This window comes from Castor canadensis, chromosome 4 (assembly GCF_047511655.1).
Source record: "Castor canadensis chromosome 4, mCasCan1.hap1v2, whole genome shotgun sequence".
NCBI classification, from domain to species: domain Eukaryota; kingdom Metazoa; phylum Chordata; class Mammalia; order Rodentia; family Castoridae; genus Castor; species Castor canadensis.
This window is the reverse complement of record NC_133389.1, coordinates 60,793,743-60,818,619: the sequence shown is the minus strand read 5'-3', so window position 1 is coordinate 60,818,619 and position 24,877 is coordinate 60,793,743. Positions and strand designations below refer to the sequence as shown.

The window sequence follows — 24,877 nt, the reverse complement described above, 5'->3', positions numbered from 1 at the left end:
ATATATATATATAGAGAGAGAGAGAGAGAGAGAGAGAGAGAGAGAGAGAGAGAAATGTAAGGAAGCAAGTGGAATTTCTTCCACATGTGGGCATAAATTCCTGCTTCCTTATGTCTTGGATTTGGCAAGTATATAAGTGAAATATTTACTACTGTTGTTTCAGTTGCAAAAATGATAAAAGCATTTTTTTTCCAAGTCTGGAAATTCATTGTAAACTCACATGCCACTGGTTAGGTATACACTGAAAACTGGTCAAAAGTATAAACAAATATAAAACTATAGATTGCAGATTTAGTTTCTAGTGGGATTTCAGATAAAGGAAATTAAAAATTCTCCAATAAGTCAAATAAATGGATTTTTATATTTTCTATAAAAGTGTAACAAAATTCTAAAGCCAGAAACATGCAGATTGAATGTAACTAATGTTTTACACAAACGTCAAGGCATAATGTGGCAAGTAAAAGACTTCTTCTATATATGCACTTAAAATATTTCCACATAGTATTTTGAAACTTGGTAAGTAAGTAAAGAAATATCTTCTGTATTTATGATTCAACTTTGTTTGAATTGCAAGTGAGAGTTGTTTGGGTCTTAAATCTTATAAATGATATAAATCTATTGAAATCTTAATTTGGGGATTCCAAGCTAGCCTATTTATCTGGAACAAATGAGAGCTCTGCTTCCATTTTGGGAGAGCCCTAACAGGGCTGTTTGTATTGCAGTCTCAAAATGTAAGGCAGAGATGTCCAAATGCTCAGCAGATTATAGATTTGCTTTAAATTAGAAACATGAGAACTGTGTGTTCTGGCCAACTGAAGATGTGGAAAATGTCTCTGGAAGATCTTGACAGCAAGACAGCTTCAGGCTTACCCAACATGCATCTGATTCTACTGGCTCATGCTAATTCTCAGTGCGTAGCCACGTCTACGAACAAAAGCAAAATCTGCTTGGACAGCATATAATCTGATTTAATGGTATTTCCATCACCCTTGGATAAAATCAGGTCTATATTTTTAGTTTGGGGCCACAGAAGTATCTGTAGTTGTGAAGTGTAAAATGAAAAATGATAAGTCTGATCTGAAAAGGAAATCCATGCCTGGCACAGGGGCAGATAATCACTGAGCACTGTAACCATGATGAGAGAATAGAGGCTCAGTCTGTGAAGGCATAAGACGCCCTCTGTCACAATGAGCTTCACAATGCGACCTGTGCTCACGAGGCGGTGAGCTATAAAATACCACTGTCTACTACCCAATGACAGGCCAACATTCATGGGCACCAGGATGGCACAGCCATCTTACAACATGGCATAGATAACAACACGCTTTCCTTTAGACTGAAGTCCTCCTCCTCCAACTGAGGAGCAAGCCAGAGCACAAACATTTTATGTTTCACATAGAAACCCATTCCCTTTGGAAAGTAGATCTGGATTCCTTTTTAGGGCAGAAATTAAGGCTATTTCTGGCATTCTTTTTTTAAAAAGTCAATGTATATATATATAACATAAGTATAAAAAAAAAAAGGTCTCTTTTGATTCTTGTGTTTGGTGGCCCTGGCTTCATAAAGAAATGTTTATGCCCAGGTAGAGGGCAAAGTTCATTTCTGCCACAAAGTCAAGATACTAGGAGTGGTTGAAGTTCCATATTCCATTGGCTTTTTTTCAAGGGAGATCACATCGTCCTTCCTCTTATCAAGGAAAGGTGATGAGAGAATTCAGCTCAAATGGTGAGCCAGCTCCTCTTCCACAGCTTCCACTGACAAAACTGGAGACCTCACCTTCCAGGAAGAACCATCCAGATGGGCACAGGAACAAAGAGTCAAGGCAGTCTTGGTTCCCCCCACCAAGTGCAGGATCTTCTTGGCATATAACACATGGTAACAGCCAATACACTGGGTGTATTTCAAAGGCTTGGCTGGGGCTTAATCACCCATTCTGCATGAGGATTCACACGATACACATCCAATACATAGGCATCAGGATCCAAGCAATGCTGTCCTAAAGGAAAAGAAAAGGCAAAGAACATTCTTAGGAGCACACTCTTCGTGTTAGTAAGGTTCACATGAGCCAATAATTCTCTCAGTCAAGAGCTGGGGTACATATTTCAAAGTTTCTTAGCAGAGCTTCCCTCCTTCTCCCTCCTCCTTTTTCTAGACTGTGAAGTAATTCAAATAAATCTCCTATGAAATTGTGGATAAAACAGACATGCCAAGTGCAGGAAAATTATTCCCTAGCTTCGCCCTGTCAATTAGAAAAATATAGCAAGAACTTGTTTCAGGAATAAGACAGTCATTTTTTATGCAAATACAGATCATCTAATGTTTTTATAGACAGTAACTTGAGCAGGGTTGGAGAAGATTCAAATCAAGTTTCTTTTAGGAATGGTCATTTTGTTGCTTTACTATGGAAGTCACAGCCATAGGCCAGTGGGTTATGATGCACCAGGCACTGTTCTAGGGCCAGAACTGCAGCAGTGCATCAGACAGTCTCAAAACACTTGCCTCTAAGGAGCTTCTGCAGTAAATAAACACGTACAATATAAAGTAAGTCCAATGGGGTAAGACTATCAGAGAAAAGCAAAGCAGGTAAGGCACATACAGAGGATGCAGAGGCCACGAAGACCCCCATCAAGGAGGTAATACATCAGCAAAGATGTAGAAAAGGCAAGTTAGCATTGGGCAAATGGAAAGCCTCAGGCAGACCGTGATGGTGAGTGTATGCACAGGTCCTGGGGAGGAGAGAAGTCTGGAAGTTTGAGAGGCATCAGCAGACAGGTGGATCTAAAGCAATGAGATGGACTGAGGTTACAGAGAAAGCTGTGTGTAAATACCCAAGAGTTCCAAGGCCTGATTCTTCCAGCCCTCCAATGTCGAGAGGCTGAGAAGTAACAGGCAAGAGACTCAGTGAAGTGGGAGGCAAGTCAGAAGATTAGGCTGTCCTCAAAGTCAGGAGAAGAAAGTGTTTTTCAAAGACAGAAAGATCAACTCAGGCAGCTATAGACAGAATGGATGACTGCATTTCATAGTATGAGAGTTCTCTGGTGATATGGACAAGAGAAGGATTTTGGTGGGAAGGCTTGACTGGAGTGGCTTCCAGAGAGAACGAATGGAGGCAGAAAAGGGAGTTCAGATAAGTGATTGAAGAAGGTGGACTGGGAAGTGGAACAGAGAAATGAGAGTGGCCATGAAGGGGGTCAGGGTAGAGCTCTGTAAAGAACAGAGCAATGACCAACAGGTTTTAGGCCAATGGAAATGGTGCAGTTGGGGAGAAAAAAGCTGGTGATGCAGGAGACTGTTGAAGCATGGATGTCACAAGGTCCTGACTAGGCAAGAGAGGAGACCACAAGTGGAACACAGAAGGTACATGGAGCTTGGAGGACATGGATCAGGGTGTAAGTACAAGGAATTTTTTTCCACCTCCATCAGGGAAATGGGAAGCATGGTCTTGAGCTGTATGCTAAAGTAGGGAAGGTACACAAAGGGTGTAATTTTCTGACAGTTCTCACTTCTGTTCTTTATCTTTCATGAGTCTCTGAAAAGAGACTTTCCAACTTTAAGAGTCACACTTAAAAGACCCAAAAGTCTACCTCATATCCACACTAAAATATTCTCACTTAAAACTTGAGGATATTGTAGACAAATTACCCAACTCTTCTTGTATGAGATTTAAAAAAAAAAAAGAAATATGGTGATTTTTTACTTTCTTATAGGATTCCTATAATAGCAGCATATTTCTTTTAGAGTAATCAGAGAATTTGGACGTAGAAATTATTACAGAATGCTTACCTATATTTCCTCCAATTTCATATAACCTTTGGCTCTGCATCTTAATACAATCGGATGAACCATGACTGAAAGAACAAGAAGACAGTACAATTTTAACTCTCTTTCAAATCTCAGGTAATGTTAAGCAACATGGCATCAAATAATTCAGTCTGCATAGATGAACACTTCACAAAACTTTATTATGACTGAAGTTATAATAAAAACATGTTTTTCTTGTTTCTTCATGAACATAAAGGTGAGGTCAGAGGCGTTGGGACAAGTCCAAACACAATGGAATGAACTGTGGCTGATAAAAGCAGAAAGCCCATTCCAGTCACACCTGTCAACATACCATCATGGAGGTAACTGAGGTATACACAACAAGACTGGCCAGGGAGCAGCTGTTTAAGCATGTCTGTCACTGGCCACAGTTCTCTCCATTCAAACAAAGTCAAGTTGCATTTCTGTTTGCCAAATACTGAATGGCATTCTCTCCTCAGCTGACATCACATTTTCAAGCTTGCCTATGGCTGGGAAATCTATCTGAGGTTCACTTCTTTGCAAGTTTCTTCCCTATAGGAAAAGCCAGGCAGAAAGCAATCGCCTAATTCACTTTCTCTACCCTAGATTGGAATGCTGGCATGGAAGAATCTGAAAGGCTAGTGTGATCTCTGTCTCCATTAAGGAGCAGCTTTCAACTTGGCTACTTCAAATTGTCCTTGCCTCTCTGTGGAGAGGAAGAAAATGCATGCCATCATCTTTTGTTTAATTAACTTTTTATTTTAGGCAAATGTAGATTTGCATGTCATTGTGAGAAATATGACATACAGATCCTGTTTATGTTTTATCCATTTCTCCTAGTAGCAACATCTTGCTAAACTCCAGTATCATTTCACAACCAGAGTGTTGACATGGATCCAAGTCAAAAATACAACCTTTCCTTCACCACAAGGACTCTTTCTCCTGCTCTCCTATGGCCACATTTTCCTTCTCTTCCTATCACACCCTGTCCGCACCTCTAACCTCAGGTCTATATTTCTGTATATTCGCCATTTCATAAATATTATACAAATGGAAATGTACAGTATGGAGTCCTTTTATTGGCTTTTTTTCCACTCAGCATAAATCCAAAGAGACTCACCCAATGCTTCTCAGTTTAAGTCCTTTAACTACTGAAGGGCGTCTATGTTTTATATAGTCCTGATTGTTTAAATAAAACTGCTGTAAAAATTTATATACAAGTTTTTGTGCAGATGTTGCCTTCATTTGGGAGGAATGGGCAGATAAGTTCCCAGGAGTATGAATGGATCATATGGTAGTTGGACATTAGTTTTATAAGAAACTGCCAAACTTTTACAGTGTTACTGAACTATTTTATATTCCCACCAGCAATAATAAGTGATCCATTTTCTCTGTATCTCTGTCAGTATTTGGCACTGTCAAATATATATATATATATATATATATATGCAATTCTCCATAGGTATGTAATAACATGTCATTGTGATTTTAATTTGCATTTCTCTAATGGCTAATGTTGACTATTTTTCATGTGTGGATTGGTCATTGTTGTATTTCTTTGCGGGAAATACCATGTCTCTGCTACGGTTTAGATATGGAGTGTCACCCAAGGGCCCATGTGTTAGAGGTTTAGTTCCCAGCTTGGTGCTACTGGGAGGTGGAAGGAGGTGAGACCTACCAGTAGGTCTCCAGAAGGTCATTCAGGGCATGCCTTCAATAGGGATTTTGGGACCCTAGTCTCTTTCTCTTCTTCTTTTTGCTTCCAGACCGTGAGGAGAGAGCTGTTGCTCCAACAAGTGCCCCCACCATGATGTCCCACCTCACCACAGGCCTAAAAGCAACAGGACCAACTGACCTGAACTGGAGCCTCCATTACTGTGAGCCAAAAGGAGCCTTTTCTCTCTGAGCTAAATTATCTGAGGTATTCGCTATGATGACCAAATTTGATTAACAGTGTCTGTAAAATGTCTGCTCATGTCCTTTGCCCAATTTTCACATTAGATCTTTTTAACTGTTGTTTGAACATTCTAACTGGTTTTCTAGATACTAGTTTTTTGTGGGATATGTGGTTTGCAAATATTTTCTCTCAGTTTTTAGCTTGTCTTTTTATCTTATTCACAGGGTCTTTCAGAGGGTAAGTTTTTACTTTTGATGAGTCTAATTATCAATTTGATTATGCTTTTGGTATAAAGCCTAGGAGCTCTTCACTAGATAGGTCATGAATATTTTCTTCTGTTATTTTCTAAAACCTTTCCTACTTTTTCTACAACATAGTTAGATTTGCGATCCATTTTAGGTTAACTTTTATATAAAGTGTGACATTCAGATCTAGGTTATTTTCTTCTCCCACTAAATTGCTTTGGTATGTTTGCTAAAAATTAGTACCTAGAATAATCAAATTAATAGAGACTTATAGTAGAAGAGTAGTTACCAGTAGACAGGGGCAAAGAAGAAGAGGTACAGAGTCTCAGTACAGGAAGACAAAAACTTTTTGCAGAATGGCCCTGATGGTTACATAGCAATGTGAACATAGCTAATGCCACTGGCATTAGGCTAAAATATAAAATTTATGTTATGAATAATTTATAAGAGTAAAAAAAATCAGTTGGAGATAGAGTCGATTTCCAAGTTCTCTACTCTGTTCCACTGATGTAAGTGTCTGTCCCTCCACTAACACACACTGTCTTTATTAAGGCAGTTCTGTAAGCAGAGTCTCCTGCTGTGAGTTTTGTTTCTGTCATCAAATATGACCTAAGAATGCATGAGAATTAGGACAGTTGATTAAATTTTAGCCATATTTTCACCCATCCCAATGCTTTCCTTGCCTTTCTGAGATGTTAATCCTCATTACTATTTCCTTTCTTGTTAGAGAACTTCCCACAGCCATCATTTATGGGTAGGCTTGTTAGCAACAATGTCTTAGTTTTCCTTCATCTGAGAAAGCCTTATTTTCCCTTTCTGCTTGAAGGATATTTTACTGAATACATAATTCATAGTTGATGGTTCTTTTCAACTTGAAAAATGCCACTTCCTTCTGGCCTTCCTGGCTCCAGAGGAGAAATTTGCTGTAATTAAAATGGTGTTGCCCAATGGGAAATGCACCGTCTCTCTGGATGTTTTCAAGGTGTTTCTTTTACCTTTAATTTTTGTAAATTTAATTAATTATACTCTTTTGGCATAGATTTCTTTGGTTTACCCATTTGGGTTCACTTAGCTTCTTCATGTGTAGTTTAGGCATTTATTCATATACTTTTTTGGTCTCTCTGTGTGCTCTCCTTTTGGGATTCTGATGATAGGAGATTTATCTCTTTTATTATAATCCTGGGGGTCTTTAAGGCTCTGCTCACTTTTTGTTTCTCAGTCTGTTTCCTCTTTGTTGTTCAAAATAAACATACTCTATGGATATATCCTTACATTTGCTAATTGAGCCCTTAACTCTTGAGCTCATTTGGCAAGTTTTTCTCTTTTAATTTTGGTTTCTGCATTTTTCATTATATAATTTCCATGCTCTTTAAAAAAAAGTCTGTATCTTGGCTGAGCTTTTCCACCTTTTTGTTTGTTTTAAGAGAATTCATAGTTGCTTGTTGAAGCATTTGTTTGTAACGGTTGTTATAAAGTCCTTGTCAGATAATTCTAACACCTGATTCAGTTAACATTGGCTCCTATTGTCTTTTCTCATTCATGTTGTAATTTTCCTGTGATGAGTAGATTTGTGTTGCATTGTGGACATTTTGGATGCCACCATTATGAAACTATGGATCTTATTATCTTCATTTTCCAGCAGGCAGTCTTCCTGTTCAGGTCTATCACAGATTTAAGTGAATGAATATGCTTAGCTTCTAGCTGGCCTCCGATCCAGGGTGTAAGACCAGCTTTCTGATGGCTCTGCCGCTCTCAGAGTTGGGGAAACAGAGGCTGATTCACTATGGAGGAGGGTGAAATTCAACTTCTCACGGGCCCTGTTACTCCAGCGAGGAGGGTAGCAGAAGCAGCATCAGCTATTCCATCTCCTGCCATCTGTTCCACCAGTGGGGGCAGGGGGCACAGGGAGGTTGACTAGCTGTAATTGAACTTGCCTCTGTTAACTTTGCAGATGGCGGGATGGAGGGGAAGCTGAGCTCACCACTGGGCCTTACTGGAGGTAAATAACCTGCCTTGCCCTGCCTCATCACTGCGTCTTCTCAAGTCTCTTTGTGGCTGCGTGGAGGCTAAGGCTTAGTTTGCTGCATGACCCCATTGAAAACCAGACCACCTTCTGTTCTGTTGGGTGGTAGATGGCAGATCTGTTCCCCACGCAGTCCCAGTGAAACCACAGTGAGAGTGTTTGGTTGGAGTAGGGTAGCTATTGCCAAAGAGGTTCTCTGTAGATGGGTTACTCCTTTCCAGGTCCCTTGGCTGGGGGAAGGAACAGGCCTTTCTTGGAATCCTTTTCATCTGTGCCTGACAGCTGGTCCCTCCCTCCCTTCCTTCGTTTCCTCCCTCCCTCCCTCCCTCCCTCCTTCCTTTCTTCCTCCCTCCCTCCCTCCCCTCTCTCATTCCTTCTCTATCATTCCCTCTCTATCCTCCCTCCCTTCCTTCTTTTTTCCTTCCTTCCTTCCTTTCCTTCCTCTCTCTCCTTTCCGCCTTCTTTCCTTTCTGTTTATTTCTCCCCCCCATTCCTTCCTGTTTCTCTCCCTCCTTCCCTTTCCTCTCACCTCTCCTCCCCTCCCTTCCTTCCTCCCTCCCTCCCTTGCTTCCTCCCCCTCCCTAGCCTCTCTTTTGATTGTTTTTTGAGACAGGGTCTTGCTATATAGCCAGGCTGGCTTGAAACTTGTGATCCTCTTGCTTCTGCCTCCATAGTACTGGGATTACATGTGTAAGCCATCACACTCAGCCAAGTTGGAAGTTTCTGCAGTGCTCTGTCTGTGATGTGTGGGAGCAGCAAAGAAGCTCCTGAAGCTTCCTAACCTGCTATTTCTCAAGGCTTCTTCTTTCCACCTTTCAGTCTTCCCCTGCTTGCTGTTGTGTTACACTCAAGGTTCAATAGTTGTTGAGAGGGAGGGTGAAGGAGAAATAGCGACTCTCCTCACTTTTGCTACTTGAATACAGGGGCAGTGAGTAGACAGAAAACAAGTCTCTGGTATAGTAGGCGAAAGAACCAAAAGTTTGTAGGTTCTAAGCTGAGCTCACTATAGTACTAAGGAGAGAATGGATGGGGCAGGGCGTCTGGGGAAGTTGTTTGGAAGGCCTTCAGTATCTGTAGTCACTAGTTCTAATTTATCAGGAACATTTTCTTTCTAGAAAAGATCTACTTGAGTGTACCGATTTGTACTCTCTGTAAAGCATGAAAGAACCTAGGAATTAATGGATGCCCAAATGCTTGGAATGATATTTCAAGTCGTCATTTGACTGCCTATGTGTGATTCTTTACACTATTTAGATGTCGGGGCCAGAAGCAGACAGAGGTAATATTCAGCCTCCTGTCTGCCTCTGTCTCCACTTACCTTCCTTTTTGACATGAGCCTTTATATATCTGCGTTCATAAGGTATCCAAAGTCATAGTACTCAACTTGCTGAATTTTCAAAGTGAATAAGCCATGTTGAAGAAAAGAGATCCTTAGCGGCCACCAACGTGTTATTATTGCACCTTCCACCCCTGCCAGAAACCAGCATCCTGTCTTCTACAACAGATATTCTCACGGGCCACTCCTGTCTCTCTCCTAATTGAAATAATTGTATTTCTACCCACAGCTGTAAGAAATAATACACATAGATTGTATTCTTTGCCCATTTTCACCAATGGTAACATTTTGCAAAACTGCAGTTTAAGGTCCCAGTCAGGACACTGACACTGATAAATTCTACCTGTCTTAGTCAGATTTCCTAGTCCTACGTGTGCACATTTGTGTGTTGAGTTCAAAACAATGGTAAGGAGTCTTGTTTAGCTACCATCCAGTCATGAGGGATGTCACAGCTCCAACATTGTAAGCACTCTTCATAGTGCCAATTTATAGCCATGCCCATCCCCCCCCACCTCTGGCAGCTGCTAATTTAGCCTCCACTCATAACATTTTGTCACCTCAAAAATGTTGTACAAGAGGAATCATACAATATGGACACTTTTGCAATTGGCTCTCTTTGCTCAACAAAGCAACCCTTTTTTAAATATAATTGGAATATTTTTAGAGATACACCTGAGTTTTATTAGAAACCATGTAGCTATAGTTGTTCTCAACTGATACATTTAAATGCATGCCTCTCATCATTCAAAAACCTAAGGGCAAATATTTATCCTCAAGTAAGCATTCCTAGACAAGAATTATTATAATTTATGCTCCTTAATGGTTACTTAGGGGAGATATGCAAAGGGAATTATAAGTATCATTCTGATCTTAAGGATTATTAGTAGCATGTGTTAAGGAGAACAACAGCTACAGAGGCCCACAGAGGGCCTAGACAGTGATATTCCTGGGAAGTTATTAAGATATCCACAAAACTGGCAGGTACTCGCGGCTCACGCCTGGAATCCTAGCTACTCAGCAGGCAGAGATCAGGAGGATCACAGTATTAAGCCAGCTCGGGCAAACAGTTGGAGAGACTCTATCTTGAAGAATACCTAACACAAAAAGGGGTGAAAGAGTGGCTTAAGGTGTAAGCCCTGAGTTCAAGCCCCAGTACCACAAAAAAAAAAAGATATCCACAAAACTGACTTGCTGTATTTTTCATTCTAATAAAAGGTAAAACTCACTGAGTAAATGGAACTACCAAGACAAACAATACCCATGAAGAATCTCATTTGTGAAAATTCCTTTTAAAAACAGGCTTTGTTACTGTCAATTCTATTGTCTAACTACTTTTAATCCTTGTAATCTACTGGTTACTTCCTCACATTAACAGTTCTAATTTTTCAAAAGGCCACATTTGTAGGTGCCTGGGAAGTTACATCTTCCGTGTGCAGTGACCTTCATCCCCATTTACTTACCTGTTCTCATACTGAAATTTTGCCAGTATGTCCTTGGCTTTGGTTTGACTATTCAGTTGTATCGCCATGGAGACCTTGGAGAGAAGCGGAGCATGGACCCTGATGACTCCTTCTGGCACATCAGACTGTCAACAAGGAAAAATTCAGAACACCGTCAAACTAGGGTGCTGTCACTTCAGAGACTGCACTTAAGAAGTAGGAAAAACAGATGCATTTGGAATTAGGAAAATATGTCCACATGACCAATGCTCAATCAGAATGGAGCAGTGCTTTTTTTTTAACCAGGATACTAATAACTAAACTTAATCTGGAAGTTTACCTTCACTACACATGCAGGTCTTATTGTAGGTCTTACTAATGGTTTAAAATCATGACAGGAATAAAACTGGGTCTGACAAAAATCTGATATTTCTATCAATGTCCTAAACAAGCTTACCTTAAGCAGGATTATAGATTTAATTTATTTAAGAAGATCAACTCTTTAAAACAATTAGAAAATACTTCTCAAACCCTGTCCTTGCTCAGTTAATAGCCATGAGTGGCCAGTCCAAATTGAATTCCATACAGGCACTTAAAAATCCATCCTGCAAAGTGTGCTGATGACACCCTGCAGGGCAGGGTGTGAACCACTGTGAAGGGGTGTGTGTTTTCATAAGACGTGACTGGCATGGGGCCTCAGAGCTATTGGCTAAAAAGAATATTCAAAGACTGGTGCTGTCTGATTAACAAATTTCTATCTTGTCAGAATGGAAAATTCCTTTTATTTCAAAAATTTGAATCTTTTAAAAATTAATTGTCAAGGATACGAAGAGAAATAAATTTCCATTTGTTTTAGGATCTAGCTCATGCTCAGGTAACTGCTTTAAATCTGCACTTTCTCAAAGGATGGCCCTGGTGATGCAGAAGATGTACATAAATTGATTCAATACACACACTAGAACAACTGTGTCATGGGTTGAAGTGTGTCCCCAAAGCCATATTTTGAAGTCCTACTGCCCAGAACCGCAGAATGTGGCCTTATTTGGAAAAAGGGCCTATTTCAAATGTCATTGATTAAAATGAGGTTGACCTGAGGTAGGTGGGCTCTTAACGCCATAGGACTTGTCCTTGTAAGAGGAGAGACTCAGGAACACACACAGTGAGAATGTCACATGAGGATGGAGGCAGAGACTCGAGTGATGAATCGACAAGCTAAGAAATGCCAAGGGCTGTTGGCATCACCAAAGGTAACAGAGGCCTGGGACTGAGCCTTCCTTCATGGCTTTCAGAAGAAGCCAGCTCTGCCAACACCTTGATTAGACTTTTAGCCTATAGAACTGCAAAAAGCATTTCTACATTCTACTGTCTTACAGCCACATTTCTATTGTTTTAAGCCATCTCGTTTATGGTACCTTGTTATGGTATTCCTAGGAACACAAAATAAAATACTTTTAAGTAGACTCAATTTTTATAATACTTTCCTAATATTACCAGCAAGACCAAGGGCCCATGCCTGGGGATGGATGTTAACAGATCTTGACTGGGGAGGAGACAAAGTCCCTAGCAGAATGCAGCCAAGATTGTGGTCCTAAAATACTCTTCTGACCACCTCATGTCCTTTCCCTCCCAGCTTCCCAGAAGCCTCTGTAGGATAGCTTCTACACTCTAACATCACTGGGCCCAAGGCCATAACAGTCTCATCTCCCTATAACTTTTAGTGCATTCACACCTCTGTACTGGACACCTAACCATACACGTGGAATCATGAGTTAGTTGAATCTCTGTACACTGCTTCACATTCTGTACTGCAAATGCCAAACTGGAATAGATCATGACAAGAATTATACAAGAATGTGGCCAGAGAATACTACATAGTGGGACAGAAATTGTTTCCTTACCATTCTTCTTGAAGAGGGTGATTTCTGTAGTACCTTTGAAGTTTTGGGACTTGTTACCTAAAGAAAACACACTTAGATTTTAGAACTGATGTCAGGAAGCCAAGTGTATGCTGCTTTTTGGAAATGTAATCTGGTACAATTTTTAAAGAAAAACATTTTGGCAATATTCATCAAAACATAAAAGGTATATGTACTTTCATCCCCCCCTAATTCTACACGAATAAACTTATGTTTGAAATATATTTCATTTTCGTCAATGAAATACATGAATATTTGAATAAACGTGAATATGCAAGTTTATTGAAGCACAAATCATAATAGCAAATGACTGGACACCAGCTAACTCTTCAATCACTTGGGGTTGAACAGTATAAAATAAATTACTGTATATCTATAGAAAACCATGCAAGAGAAGCAGCTGTGTGGGCTGCTATGGAATAATCACTACGATTTCTTAAGTCAGTAAACGCAAGGCAGGACAGTGTTTTTTTGTATGCTACTGTTTATGCAAAACAGGAGAAGGATATATACAGTTGTCTCTTGGTGTCCACTGGGGATGGGTTCCACAACCCCCTCAGATACCAAAATTCACTGATGCTCATAAAAAGTGGTATAGTATTTGCATAAAACCTACTTTTATCTTCCTGTCTACTTTAAGTCATTTCTAGATTATTTAAAATACCTACTCCAATATAAATGCTGTGTAAATAAATTGTTATAATGTTTATGGAGTAAAAACAAGAAAAAGTATGCATGTTCAGTACTGATGCAGAATTTTTTCCAGAATATTTTCAGCCTGCAGAGGGGAAACCTATGGATCTAGAGGGTCAACTGTATTCAGATTTGCAATCTATGAGCACACAACATCTCTGCAGGTATACAGACCTGTATGTCCTGGGTAAAAGCAGCCTGTCCTTGCTAATATTTGTCTTTAAGAGGGGAAGTCAGAGGTGTCTAATTTTTTAAAAAGCCTTTCCAAGCTTTTGAATTTGTAACTTGTTAATGAATTATCTACACCAATCAAAAATAACAATTAAAAATATAGGCTATTACAATAGAACTAAAGAGAGCCTCTTCTTTAAGTGTTTGCTTCCCTGGTATTTTCAACCTTTGCCTTCTATCTTGGTTCTATACACAATCAAAACATTAAAGCAACTGACATTCATAGAGCCAGGTATGGTTTACAAAGTGCTTTACACACAAATCGTAAGTCAAGCCTATGGACAACTCTGAGAAATAGGCAGCTTAATGCTGAGGATACACAGGCTCAAAGAATAAATGGAGCTTTCTCAGGCTCCAATAGCAAGTAGTTGGCAACCTGGACTTGGCTTCAGCTTTCCAGCTGTCACACTTATGTCATTAAAACCTTCCACTGTAAAATAGAAACTCTAAAAGTCTGTCCCTCTACAAACTCAGTGGCAAAAAGTGGGAGTGTGAACTTCTTCAGAACTCTGGATCCAAACCCAAGGGTTGCAACCAAGGGAATGAGTTGGTGAAGACACAACCCAATCTTGGTGGGAACAGTAGCGTGTTTTTGTTCTGTTAGACACAGGCTATCACTATATAGACCAGGTTGACTTCAAAGTCACTTCTCCTGTCTCAGCCTCTCTAAGTGAGTGCTAGGATCACAGGTGTGTGCCACCACACCTGGCCTTTGTGGTGTTTTCTTAGACTTTTCCCATTCCTGCTTCCTAGCACAGCCAAAGTCTTGAGAACAACAGCCTGGATTCCTGGTGCAGGCACAGAGGGAGCAGCACGGGCCTCGTTAACAAAAAATTTCAACTCCTTGTTGTGGCATGGGGGGCTTCCTGCAAGACTGAGTGAGAGCTTGCCTTTTTGGTGCCTAACTTGGAACCTGAGCAGCCGTAATGGGGTTTATAGGCGAATATAGCCAGAGCTACCTCATACAGTGGATGAGGGCTGGGGAAAGCAAGTTAGCTGAAACGCTTGAGCAAGGCTGGACACAGATGCATCCTGCAATAAGCGCTCTGGAACACTTTGACATGCTTGTGAGCATCTAGAAGGCCACATGCACACCCAAGTCTGAGGGTACACCCAGAAAAGACCCAGAAAGAGTGTAGACTCTCATCTCTGGCCAAACCGCACACTCTGCCAACAGGAGGTAAAGGCTCAGGCCAAGTTATAAACTGTCTCACTTGGTGTGGAAGGTGAATGCTGGCACACATAGCGCATGTGCAAAGACTGTGAGAGGCTTTTGGTTATAAACACTGAAGAAAATCTCTGTCTAATCCTTAGCTAACCACTAAGCTAATGGGACAGAGACTTCGGTAGCCAAGCAAAACAAAAAATGCCAACTTTACAACAGTTCAGCAGAAAAGCCACCAACCAAGCAACAACCAAAATGGATCTGATTTCCAAGGTTGCCATATTATAATAACTCAGATGTCCAATCTTCAATCAGCAGTTATTGGACAGTCAAAAAAGGCAAGGAAATATGGCCATATACATTGAAACTACTGAAAAAGGCAGTTTCAATAGTTAAAAAACACAAAAACAACAAAAAAACCACACGCTAAGGAAGACTGGATATTGAACTGACTATAAAAATCCTTCAAATCATCTATTTTAAATATTCAGAAAAACTAACAGAAATCATGTCTACTAGTTGTGGCTGCACAACATCAGTATGTTGAAACCACTGAACTGTACAATTTAAGTGGTTAAAATAATGAATTTTATGTTACGTAGATTTTTGCTCTAAATTATACAATTTTTTTGTTCAAATAAAAGGGTCAGTTCTGGCCAGGAAGATAGCTCAGTGGTACATGGCCAAAAGGCCTTGGTTTTGGTCCCTGGCACTGAAAAGAAAAAGGAAAACAAGTGTGGGTTCTGCTTAATATGAAGTCATTTTGTGTGCAATGAATAAGGAACACAGCCATTTGCCACAATTACAGTAAATTAATTAACTCTCTCCTGCCGCCTTTTCCCTGGATGACTACCCTCCTCTCTCCCTTTACAGTGTTATCCATCCTGCAAGGTGTAGCTCAATGCCACTTCCTCCATGAAGTCACCCACGATTCACACGCTGAAGCCATGTCTCTACCCTGGCCCGGTGCTCATGCACACAGCTGGGAATTTACAGCTCTTAGATACCTCGTCTCCCAAACTGTGTAAGTTCCTTTAAATACAAAATGAGTTTCAAAAATCCACCTCCATGCAAGGGTGAATGCAATCAACACCTAACATTGTGGTCATCCCCAAGTTCAACTGCAGCCATACAGTCATTCTTCTAAGACCCATTTCCAGGATGTATCTCTGTACCACTTATTGCAGTAAAGCAAAAACACCTGGGAATGCAGTGGACCTACACAAAGCCATCTGAGGATTATTTAGTCTTCTGTTATTCACTCAACGATAAAGCAATCTCTTAATCTGGTCCTAAATCACCCTTAAATCTAGTTTGCAGAGACTTAAATGTTGACTTTCAGCCTTTGTGAGAACATTTTGCCATTCTGGTAAGCTCTTAATAGACAAACAATCTTCACAAGACAGCTATTTTAAGAACTTTAACCACAAAAATTCCACAAAGTGGAAAGACCACAGTACTCTGTGAACACCCATTCCACAATGCTCACAGTGACAAGACTGTCTGCAATTTCTGGTTCCAAATTATAAGCTACTTTGTGCCTCCTCTGAGGAATAAAAACCTGGGTTGTCAAGGGTCCGTGGGCATCACGTGGAGTCACACTCACCTCTCGTTCTAGCGTCCTCCTTCTGAGGAGCTTTCGCATGCTTGGTTGCTGCTTCTTCAGCAGCATGGTGGCTTCATTCATCCTTCTGACTTGGGCAATTAGGAAGGACGGGACCTGGGGAGAAAAAGCAGCTTGACTAGAGGAGTGAGGCCTCCCTGTAGATTCGGTCCACCCCTCCCCCATTCTGCTCAGAAGTGGGGGCTTCTGTTTAATAGAGAAACATGCTACAGAGAAGTGTCTTGGTATCCAAGAGGGACTGGGCCCAGGACCCCTCAGGTACCAAAATTTTTGGAGGCTCCAGGACCCTTATACACTGGCATAGCACCTGCATATAACCTACTACTTTTAAGGCACCGTGCCCAGTTCAATGTAAACACACGCAAATCGTTGTGCTGTGTCATTCAGGGAAGAATGACAAGAAAAGGGTCTGTAGGTGTTCAGGACAGATGTGGTTTTGGAGGGGTATTTGTGACCTGTGGCTGTGGCGATGAAAGTAGTCTGGGGCCATCTTCCCCTGTTTCCTCGCCGACCAAGGGAGCAGCCTGGCCATGGGGCTTGCATCCCTCCCGAGGGGAAGCTGCTGTCCCCGCTGTTACCTTCCACAGCATCTTCTGGTATTTGAGCATCAGGCGGATGATGTGTGTGGCTGTGTTGGCCAGCTGCAACTCCTCGCAGTCCGAGTGTCTGCTTCTGCTGAAGAACAGGTTCGGGGCCATCACCGTGGAGATATTCCACATGCTCATTCGGTTCTTTGACTCATTGGCAATCACTTTATTGAAGAATGTCATCAGGGCCTAACAAGAAACAGCATGGGGTGGGGGGCGGGGTGGATCACACTAGTGTAACTTATCAGAAGGCTCCATGATCGCAACTTCCCCTCACTCTGTTCTGCAGGCCTGGGGTTTGAACTCAGGGCCTCCCATTTGTGAGGCTGAGGCTCTCCCACTGGGCCATGTCCCACACCCCTCCCCCTTTGATGCTTTTAGTTTGTTTTTCAGGGAGAGTCTCACACTTTTGCCAGGGTCAGCCTCAGACTGTGATCCTCCTGCCTCCACCTCCCAAGTAGCTGGGATTATAGCCATGCACCACCATGCCCAGTGTGTGGCCACTTATGTCTATACCCATCTACAGTGCTGCCATAAAAATGTTGGAGGCACAGAACGGGTAAATGTGTCTGGTGTTGCCTTTAATTATTTAAAAGTGCTAAGAAGAAAGGTGAGAAGTTTATTCAATCTGTGCTTCATAAAATAATTCCATTTTTATGAAGCTTATTATCTTGGAGATTAAGTAATAGTTTTACATTTTTCTCATATCCTAAACAAGTTTGGCAAATATTAAAATTAAACATAAACTAGGGAGAGTAAATGCTGAAGCTCAAATAAACATGATATGTGCTTTTGCTGTGAAGAAAAATGACTCTCAAAACTCATTAACTTAAAGCATTACTGTTGAAAACAATGTTTCCTTGTCAAATGAAAACCCATTTGCAAAACACAAGTATTGCATTCCTCAGTCCAATGTAAACTCAGTTGAAAATTTTCAAAAATTTACTTTTGGGTTGTCATTTTCCTAATGATTTTGGGGTTTTTTTTGTTTTATTGAGATAGGGTCTCACTAAGTTACCCCTGCAGGCCTTGAACTCACAATCCTCCAGCCTCAGCCGTCTAAGTTCTGGGGGTATGGCGTGTGCCAACACAGCCTCTTTTGCATGCTTTTCTATTTTGAAGTTATTAGTAGGTCACAGCAACCCTTACATGTGGCTGTTTTGAGAATTAAAAGAAAAAAAGATTTGAGGCAAGCTGAAATGTTTGCTGGATCGCTGAAGTACAGACACTTAGCAGAACTGTTGAGAGTGGCCAAGAAGACTGAAGTCTTGAAGGGGAGCTCCATGGTTTTCAAGTGAGACTCCCACTCTGGTCTTGTTTCTGTTCTTGGCAGTCCTGGGGTTTGAGCTCAGGGCCTCGTGCTCGTGCTCTACCACCACAAAAAGTATCCACACCACGGATATTTTTGATTCTAGGTTATTTTTCAAGTAGTCTTGCTTTCACCCCAGTGGCCAGCTTCAACAGCCATCCTCCTACCTCTGCCTCCTACATAGCTGAGACCACAGGCATGCACCACCACACCCAACTTCTTTGTTGAGATGGTGTCTCACTAAAGTTTTGCCCGGGCTGGTCTCTTGCCATCATCCTTCCACACCCTATGATCTGGGCACTGTTCTTAATACTGTTTTACAGATGAGGAAATGAAGATGGAGAGGAACTGAGAAGCTTTGCCCAGAGCCAGAATCTGAACCAAGGAAACTGATTGTTGAGCTAGCATTTTAAATTTTTTTATTTTTTTGTTGGTATTGGGGTTTGAACTCAGGGCCTCACACTTGTTAAGCAGGAACTCTACCACTTGAGCCAAGCCCTCGGTCCTTTGTGCTCTAGTTATTTTTTGGATAGGGTCTCACATTTTTGCCTGGGGTTGACCTCAGATCTCAATCCTCCTACCTATACCTCCCATGTAGCTGAGATTACAGGGCTGAAACACCACACTTGGCTTGTTTTTTGAGGTGGAGTTTCACTATCTTTCTGCCCAGGTGTGCCTTGAACCATGATCCTCCCCCCCCCTTTAACTGGTGAGCCACCATGCCTGGCCTTGAGCTACCATGCCTGGCCTTGAGCTACCATTCTTGTCCACTGCACCTTACTACCTTCAACCCAGGAACAATTTAGAGTGAAGACAAAAGGAATACATGCACATATGTACATATGTGTTGTGTATACAGTCCTATGTACATGTACCTGTGTAACATCTTCACCAGCCCTGTGATATTTTGGGGAATCTTTTCTTCAAATGTTTTGAATCATTTGTTACTTGTTGCATCTTCAGCTATCTGAAAGGGTAGGTGACATCTTGACTGAGATATCTTGATGTCACACGGATGTTCTTGATAAAAACAACATTGTTTAGACAACAGCAAAGACCAGTTAATAAATGTATAGCTTTTGAAAAAGTACTGAATTATACTAGAAACATTTCGTGCCTTGCTAGTTCCCGTTTAGCTGGGAGAATATGGATAACTGACGTGTGTTATGGAAGCGTGAGGGTTTTCTCTGTGTAGGGAAAGGTCCTCTCCATGCTGACATGTTGTCTTTGTCATCAGCATTAGGATTAGGATTAGTGGCCTCAAAATTGCGGACTTCTTTCAATGCATCCTGACCTCACTTTCATTTCAGACTCCAGATACCTATAGCACGTAAAACAAATTTCCTAACGTGCATAGAATCACTACAAAAATGGCAAGGGAAACTTCAACTTTTACCAATATACGTAATGGAACGAAGGTGAAAAGGGGGAGAGGTATTTGACGCATTCCATCAAATGGGTTATGACGCAGTGATGGAGAAACCACGACTCTGAACGCCACTCTCCTAACTGCAACGTGACCAGATTCTATCAGATGATGGCTAAACTTTGAAATTCTAGGATGACTTTAAAAAAAAAGTATTCATACGTTTTAAAAACATGAACACTTTAGAAATTTCACCTAACTTGACGATTTTAAATTTCCTCTTTAAAGACACTAATTTTTTTTTTTTTTTGCCACTTAGACTGGAGCAAGCAGCTGAGTGTTTGCAACAAAAGAGTCTTGTAAGGTACAAAATAAATGGTGTTGTTTCCATTCAGGCCCCTCTGCTACTCCTGACACGTAGCCCAATGCCCGACCCATGGTCAGACACTCAATGCCCTCCAAATGAACTGAAGGTACAAGACTCAGGTGTCCCAAGACACTCCGGGGCTGCCATTCTTGCTATCTTCCTTGGCACACGGCACTGGGATCACAGGCAGGCAGTGGGTCTGTGGCCTGCTCAGATGGGAGTTGTCATCTCTGTTTCTGCTTTCCCCAGATGAGCCATAAGAGCTCAAAAGAGACCACAAGGTTGGTGTGACATACCTGGGCTGTGTCCCTGTTGGCATCTGGCAGAGCCATGACCATGAGGTGTAAGGCTTGAAACTGGACTTTGACATGAGGCTCCCCTGACAAGAAAACAGAAATAATGACAGGCTGGAAACAACACTGATGCATCCCAATGGCATTTCTTGCTAACATCTGGTGGCACAGGAGGGCTTCTGACAGCTTTTGGTGTTAAGGGTTTTGTGTACAATAATGTCAATTTGTAAACTTGGACAAGAGCCTTACTTATTAACTCCCCTTCAATTCCACAATGCCCTGGGGTAGAGACAGGTGGCCAAAAAGATCCTCAAAATAGCTAGATCTGTATGACATTTCCTTTTGCAAAGTACTTTACAGACCTTGCCCTACTTTTATGCTTCTGTTTAAAGACCTGAAGGTCAATTCAAGAGCAAATAAGCCTTGCTTCCACCTAAGAAGTCAGCAGCATATAGTTATTAGGAATGTACATTCTAGAACCAGATTCAAAGCCTGCCTACTACTGAGTCACTGTGCAGGGTGGGGTGGGGTGGGGTATTTAAACCCTCCTGGCTTCCATTGACTGTGAAATGGCGGATCAGACCATGTCTACCTCCCATGGCTGAGAAGAGGATTACAAGAGGTAATACATGTACAGTGTTCCAATCAGTACATCAGTGTAGTTACTGTATTGTGTGTGGGCTCTTGTTTTTATGACCAATGACACTTATTCTAGATTTTTTTTCCTTTGGAGGTATTGGGATTTGAACTCAGGGCCTTGTCCTTGCTAGTAGGTGCTCTAATACTTAAGCCATGCACCCAGTCCTTTTTGCTGTAGGCCTTTTTGTTTTTCCCCAGATAGGATCTCAAGTTTTTGCCCAGGGCTGGCCTCAAATCATGATCATCCCACCTCTGCTTCCTTCCTAGCTGAGATTACAGGCATGTTCCACCACGCCTGGCCTACTATAGATCCACGTGAATATTTAGGGAAGGTTACTGTAGTTAGAACTCTGGAGACTGTTGAATGTTTTGTTCCTTAAAGACACAAGGTGGCACCAGAGGGCTGGCATTTATACACAGGGGATCCACACACACAGGATAATCCACAGTCAGCCATGCTGAAAATTTACAGTACACCAGGGAATCCAGGCTTTCCCCTTTATCTCTCTGCACTCTCTCAAAATGGTCTCTTGATGAGGAGTTCCCTTAGGAAAGCATTATGGTCTGGAGTCCTCAAGTTGAAGGAAAACTATTTCTATCTGATGGCTGAGAGGCCGCCCCTTGCTCCTAAAGTTACAGAGCTCCACAGCAGTGGAAACACTGTCACGACAGGCTGGGAGGACACTGGAGGCTGTGTGTGCCAGAGTTAGGGAGAACTAGGTAACAGGTGCATAAAGCCATGTGATAAAGGAGCAGAGGGAGAGAGATTTATAGGATCTTACTCCACTGTCTCAGCACCATCCACATGTGCACTTCAGGTATTTACGTCAAGTTTGTAAACAAAACCTGACACAAGTCTAGGTGGTCACTGAAAATGGCTAATGTACACTGACATGAGACTGTGGGTAGTACCATAAGACAGTGTTTTAATGATGGGCTGGAGGCTGAGGCTGCCTCTGATCTTCCAATGCAACCCAAAAACTCCTCCAGGGAAAACAGAAGATGTAGATGGAGGCCTGGGAGCTCTCTGCTTCCATCAGCTGCCGAGAAATGATGACGTTCCCTTCACAATTAAAAGTCTAATTTGGAAAATAATCCATTTTCATTTCACTTAGGCAAGTTGGCCCGACACTGTTTTGTGGTTAATAGTTTTGTAGTTAATTTGTTTAACGCATCCTAGTAGAGAGCATTCTTTTTCCTGAGCTCATTATTTTCCTAGAAAGTTGTAATGCTTTCCATGAAAGTATCTAAGGCTGGATTGATGAACTATTAGCCCTTTAATTGTACAGGCAACTCTGGGGCCAATATTAACAAGAGAAGATAATTACATGAGTGGGAAACAGCCTGTGTGTGCTCTCTGAGCAGCATGTGCGTATCAGGAGGGGAGCTTACACACACACACACACACACACACACACACTCACTCATGTTCACAGTTACAACTCGGGCTTCTTTCACGTGGGAAAGGCCATTATTTTCTGTGGGCTGCAGGCCAGACTTTGGACTTCCTGCCTAGTTGTCTGTATCAAATCAATCACCTGCAATATAGCATCCGTCACTTTCAAAGTCCCACAAAGAAGTGTGATCCCTTTGTGCAATCTCTCAGGATATTTGTCACACTCCCCTCTTTGAGGAAGCAAATTGGCTGCAATCAGATAGGGAGGCATGGCAGGAAGAAGGGATGGGAAGCTCATTTATCCACCTGCCTTTTTAAATATAATTCTCTGAGCAGCACTGGCATTGGAGGTTTGAATCCTCTTTGCATAGAAAAACAAAGAAAAACCAAAAATCCTCTAGGGCCTCAGTGTGTTTTGATGGGTTATTCGGCACATAAACCACAGAGCAAGGGAAAACAAATAATTTTGCAACCCATTTTCTAGGCGAGCTAACATCATAGAAAATCCTGCAATTTTTTTTTTAACTTAAAATTAGGAATTCTGCGACAGGCGTGGCTGAGTAAACTCCTAGCAAACAGTCATCCTGCAGGTGACGATAATAATCTGTGGACGAACTGCAAAATGCAACCACCTGAGGCAGAGCAGAGTGAACAAAGATGGGCACTTCTAAGAGAGATCTGGGAACTAGCAAATGTCACAGATGACACAGGGAGAGTGTTCCATGAGGACAGGCCATAGCCACAGTTGCACAGGATGCCCAGATGCCCAAACTCAATAAATAAATAAATAAATAAATAACCACACTCTTTCTGGCCTGATCCATAGGACACAGGTCATGCTTTGTGGTTACACAAAGCATGTGAATTAAAGCATTAAACAAAAGGATTGGTAGAGAAGTACAGTGCCTGCCTAGCAAGTGTGAGGCCCTGAGTTCAAACCCCAGTGCTGCCCAAAAAAAAAAAAAACCCAGACAGAAAAAAGCGTTAAAAATGACTGTCTTACCTATTGTATTCTCTTACTGAAGGCACAAAGGACCATTTTGTAAATTTGGTTTAACAAAATAATTTAAAGATTCAGAACTACTAATTTTTAGCTTATGTTTTGTGGTTGATCTTAGTATCTATTCTTATTTTCTTTCACTGAGCTTTTAGTGACCTCACTGTGTTAGTTGACCTGAAGAAAGTTGTAAAAGGCAAATACAAGTGTCACTTGGTGAGCTCATTAGCACTAAGCAATTTGAATTTGTGGCCATTTTCAAAGTAAGAATTTTTCCATTAATGCCTGGATTTGGCTCTCCGTTCTGCATGTGCATGATCTGTACTAAGCAGGGGTCTACAGACACAGGTCTACGGATGAACATGTACTCTCAATCTGGCCACCGCCCTTTTCTGTCCTGGCAGAACTACTATCTACTTAACATAAAGTATATACTGAGCCTTGTGTACCCTGCTGTCCCCAGGTTAGAAGTCAAAGTCTGCACTATTTAGCCTCACTCTCTTTTCTAATTTTTTTTTTCTTGTTACATCTTCTACAATAGTCATCCTTTATGGTCACACCATGTCAAATGATTCTGTACCTGTGAAATACAGCACACCTCTCAGCTTCTGTGCTCTTAATCACATACCTCACCTAAGAACCAATCTCTAGGACTGTGATTTTCAGAAGTTCTCTGTGATATTGTTATTTTCAGGCACAATATGAGTAGCATCTGTCACTGGGCACATTATCAGGCCGAGGACCTCGGATTTAAGGAATGGAGGGATCTCATCTCTTCTGATGGCCTCTTACACACACGGCACTATTCTAGATGATTCCATTCAAGACCACAACAACCCTAAGAAGCAATTATCACATGGAATTTACTGGTGCAGCAGGTGAATTTCAGAAAGTTTAATGGCATGGCTAACAGATGGCTGCTCAGGAAATCAAATCCCAAGGGCCTGGTCTTTCCTGAAAGACCTGCTACCTTTAATGGTTATAAAGCCCTTTACATAGTACCTGCCAGACTTAAATATGTAAGCATGTAAATGGACGACTGTTTATTATCAAACTTAGCATTTCAATGCAGCACTGTCAGCAAATGGCAAATCTATACATTACTTCACATTTCATCATGCACCTCTCTCCTGTTCTTTTATGGACCTTACATCCTGTTCTGTTCACATTAAACCTCTTCCACCTACTTTCCATTAGCGTGATGAAAGCAGGTATATATTCCACAGGGAAGAGAGAGGTGGGGAGTTCTCTGAAGAATGCTTTCAACATGACTGCAGCTTCTCTATGGCACATTTTGTCCCATTTAAACTTATCAGCATTGAACTTGGCATCCAGCTCTTCACGGTATTGCTGCAAATCAAAGAAGACAGTCAATATTCAATGACTTTGCACCACCCGATCCCCTTTAGCCCTTCTGGAAACAACCATTACGTAAACCATTTCCACAATATCTACTTTTTTCAACATGATTAGCAGAATTGAAATAAGTATGGTGAATGAATTCTTAAATTAATTTTCTATAAAAATATTTAAAAATTGTTGCTCTTGAAATGGCTAACTCTATGCAAACA

The 24,877-nt window shown here is 41.4% G+C and overlaps 1 protein-coding gene across 3 annotated transcripts in view; it reads right to left on the bottom strand.

The window, feature by feature from the left end:
• Window positions 1–4: 4 nt before the first annotated feature.
• The window catches only part of Arhgap28 (Rho GTPase activating protein 28), a 175,619-nt gene continuing 150,746 nt past the window's right edge, over window positions 5–24,877 (bottom strand). For all 3 annotated transcript variants that reach the window (XM_074070311.1, XM_074070312.1, XM_020185711.2), the window contains exons 11-18: window positions 24,494–24,656; window positions 20,278–20,360; window positions 16,931–17,128; window positions 16,335–16,448; window positions 12,622–12,678; window positions 10,745–10,869; window positions 3,784–3,848; window positions 5–1,996 (exon numbers count right to left, since the gene is read on the bottom strand). In XM_074070311.1, the coding sequence (XP_073926412.1) occupies window positions 1,902–1,996; window positions 3,784–3,848; window positions 10,745–10,869; window positions 12,622–12,678; window positions 16,335–16,448; window positions 16,931–17,128; window positions 20,278–20,360; window positions 24,494–24,656 (900 nt within the window). In that variant the 3' untranslated portion in view covers window positions 5–1,901. The remainder of the gene's footprint in view (window positions 1,997–3,783; window positions 3,849–10,744; window positions 10,870–12,621; window positions 12,679–16,334; window positions 16,449–16,930; window positions 17,129–20,277; window positions 20,361–24,493; window positions 24,657–24,877) is intronic.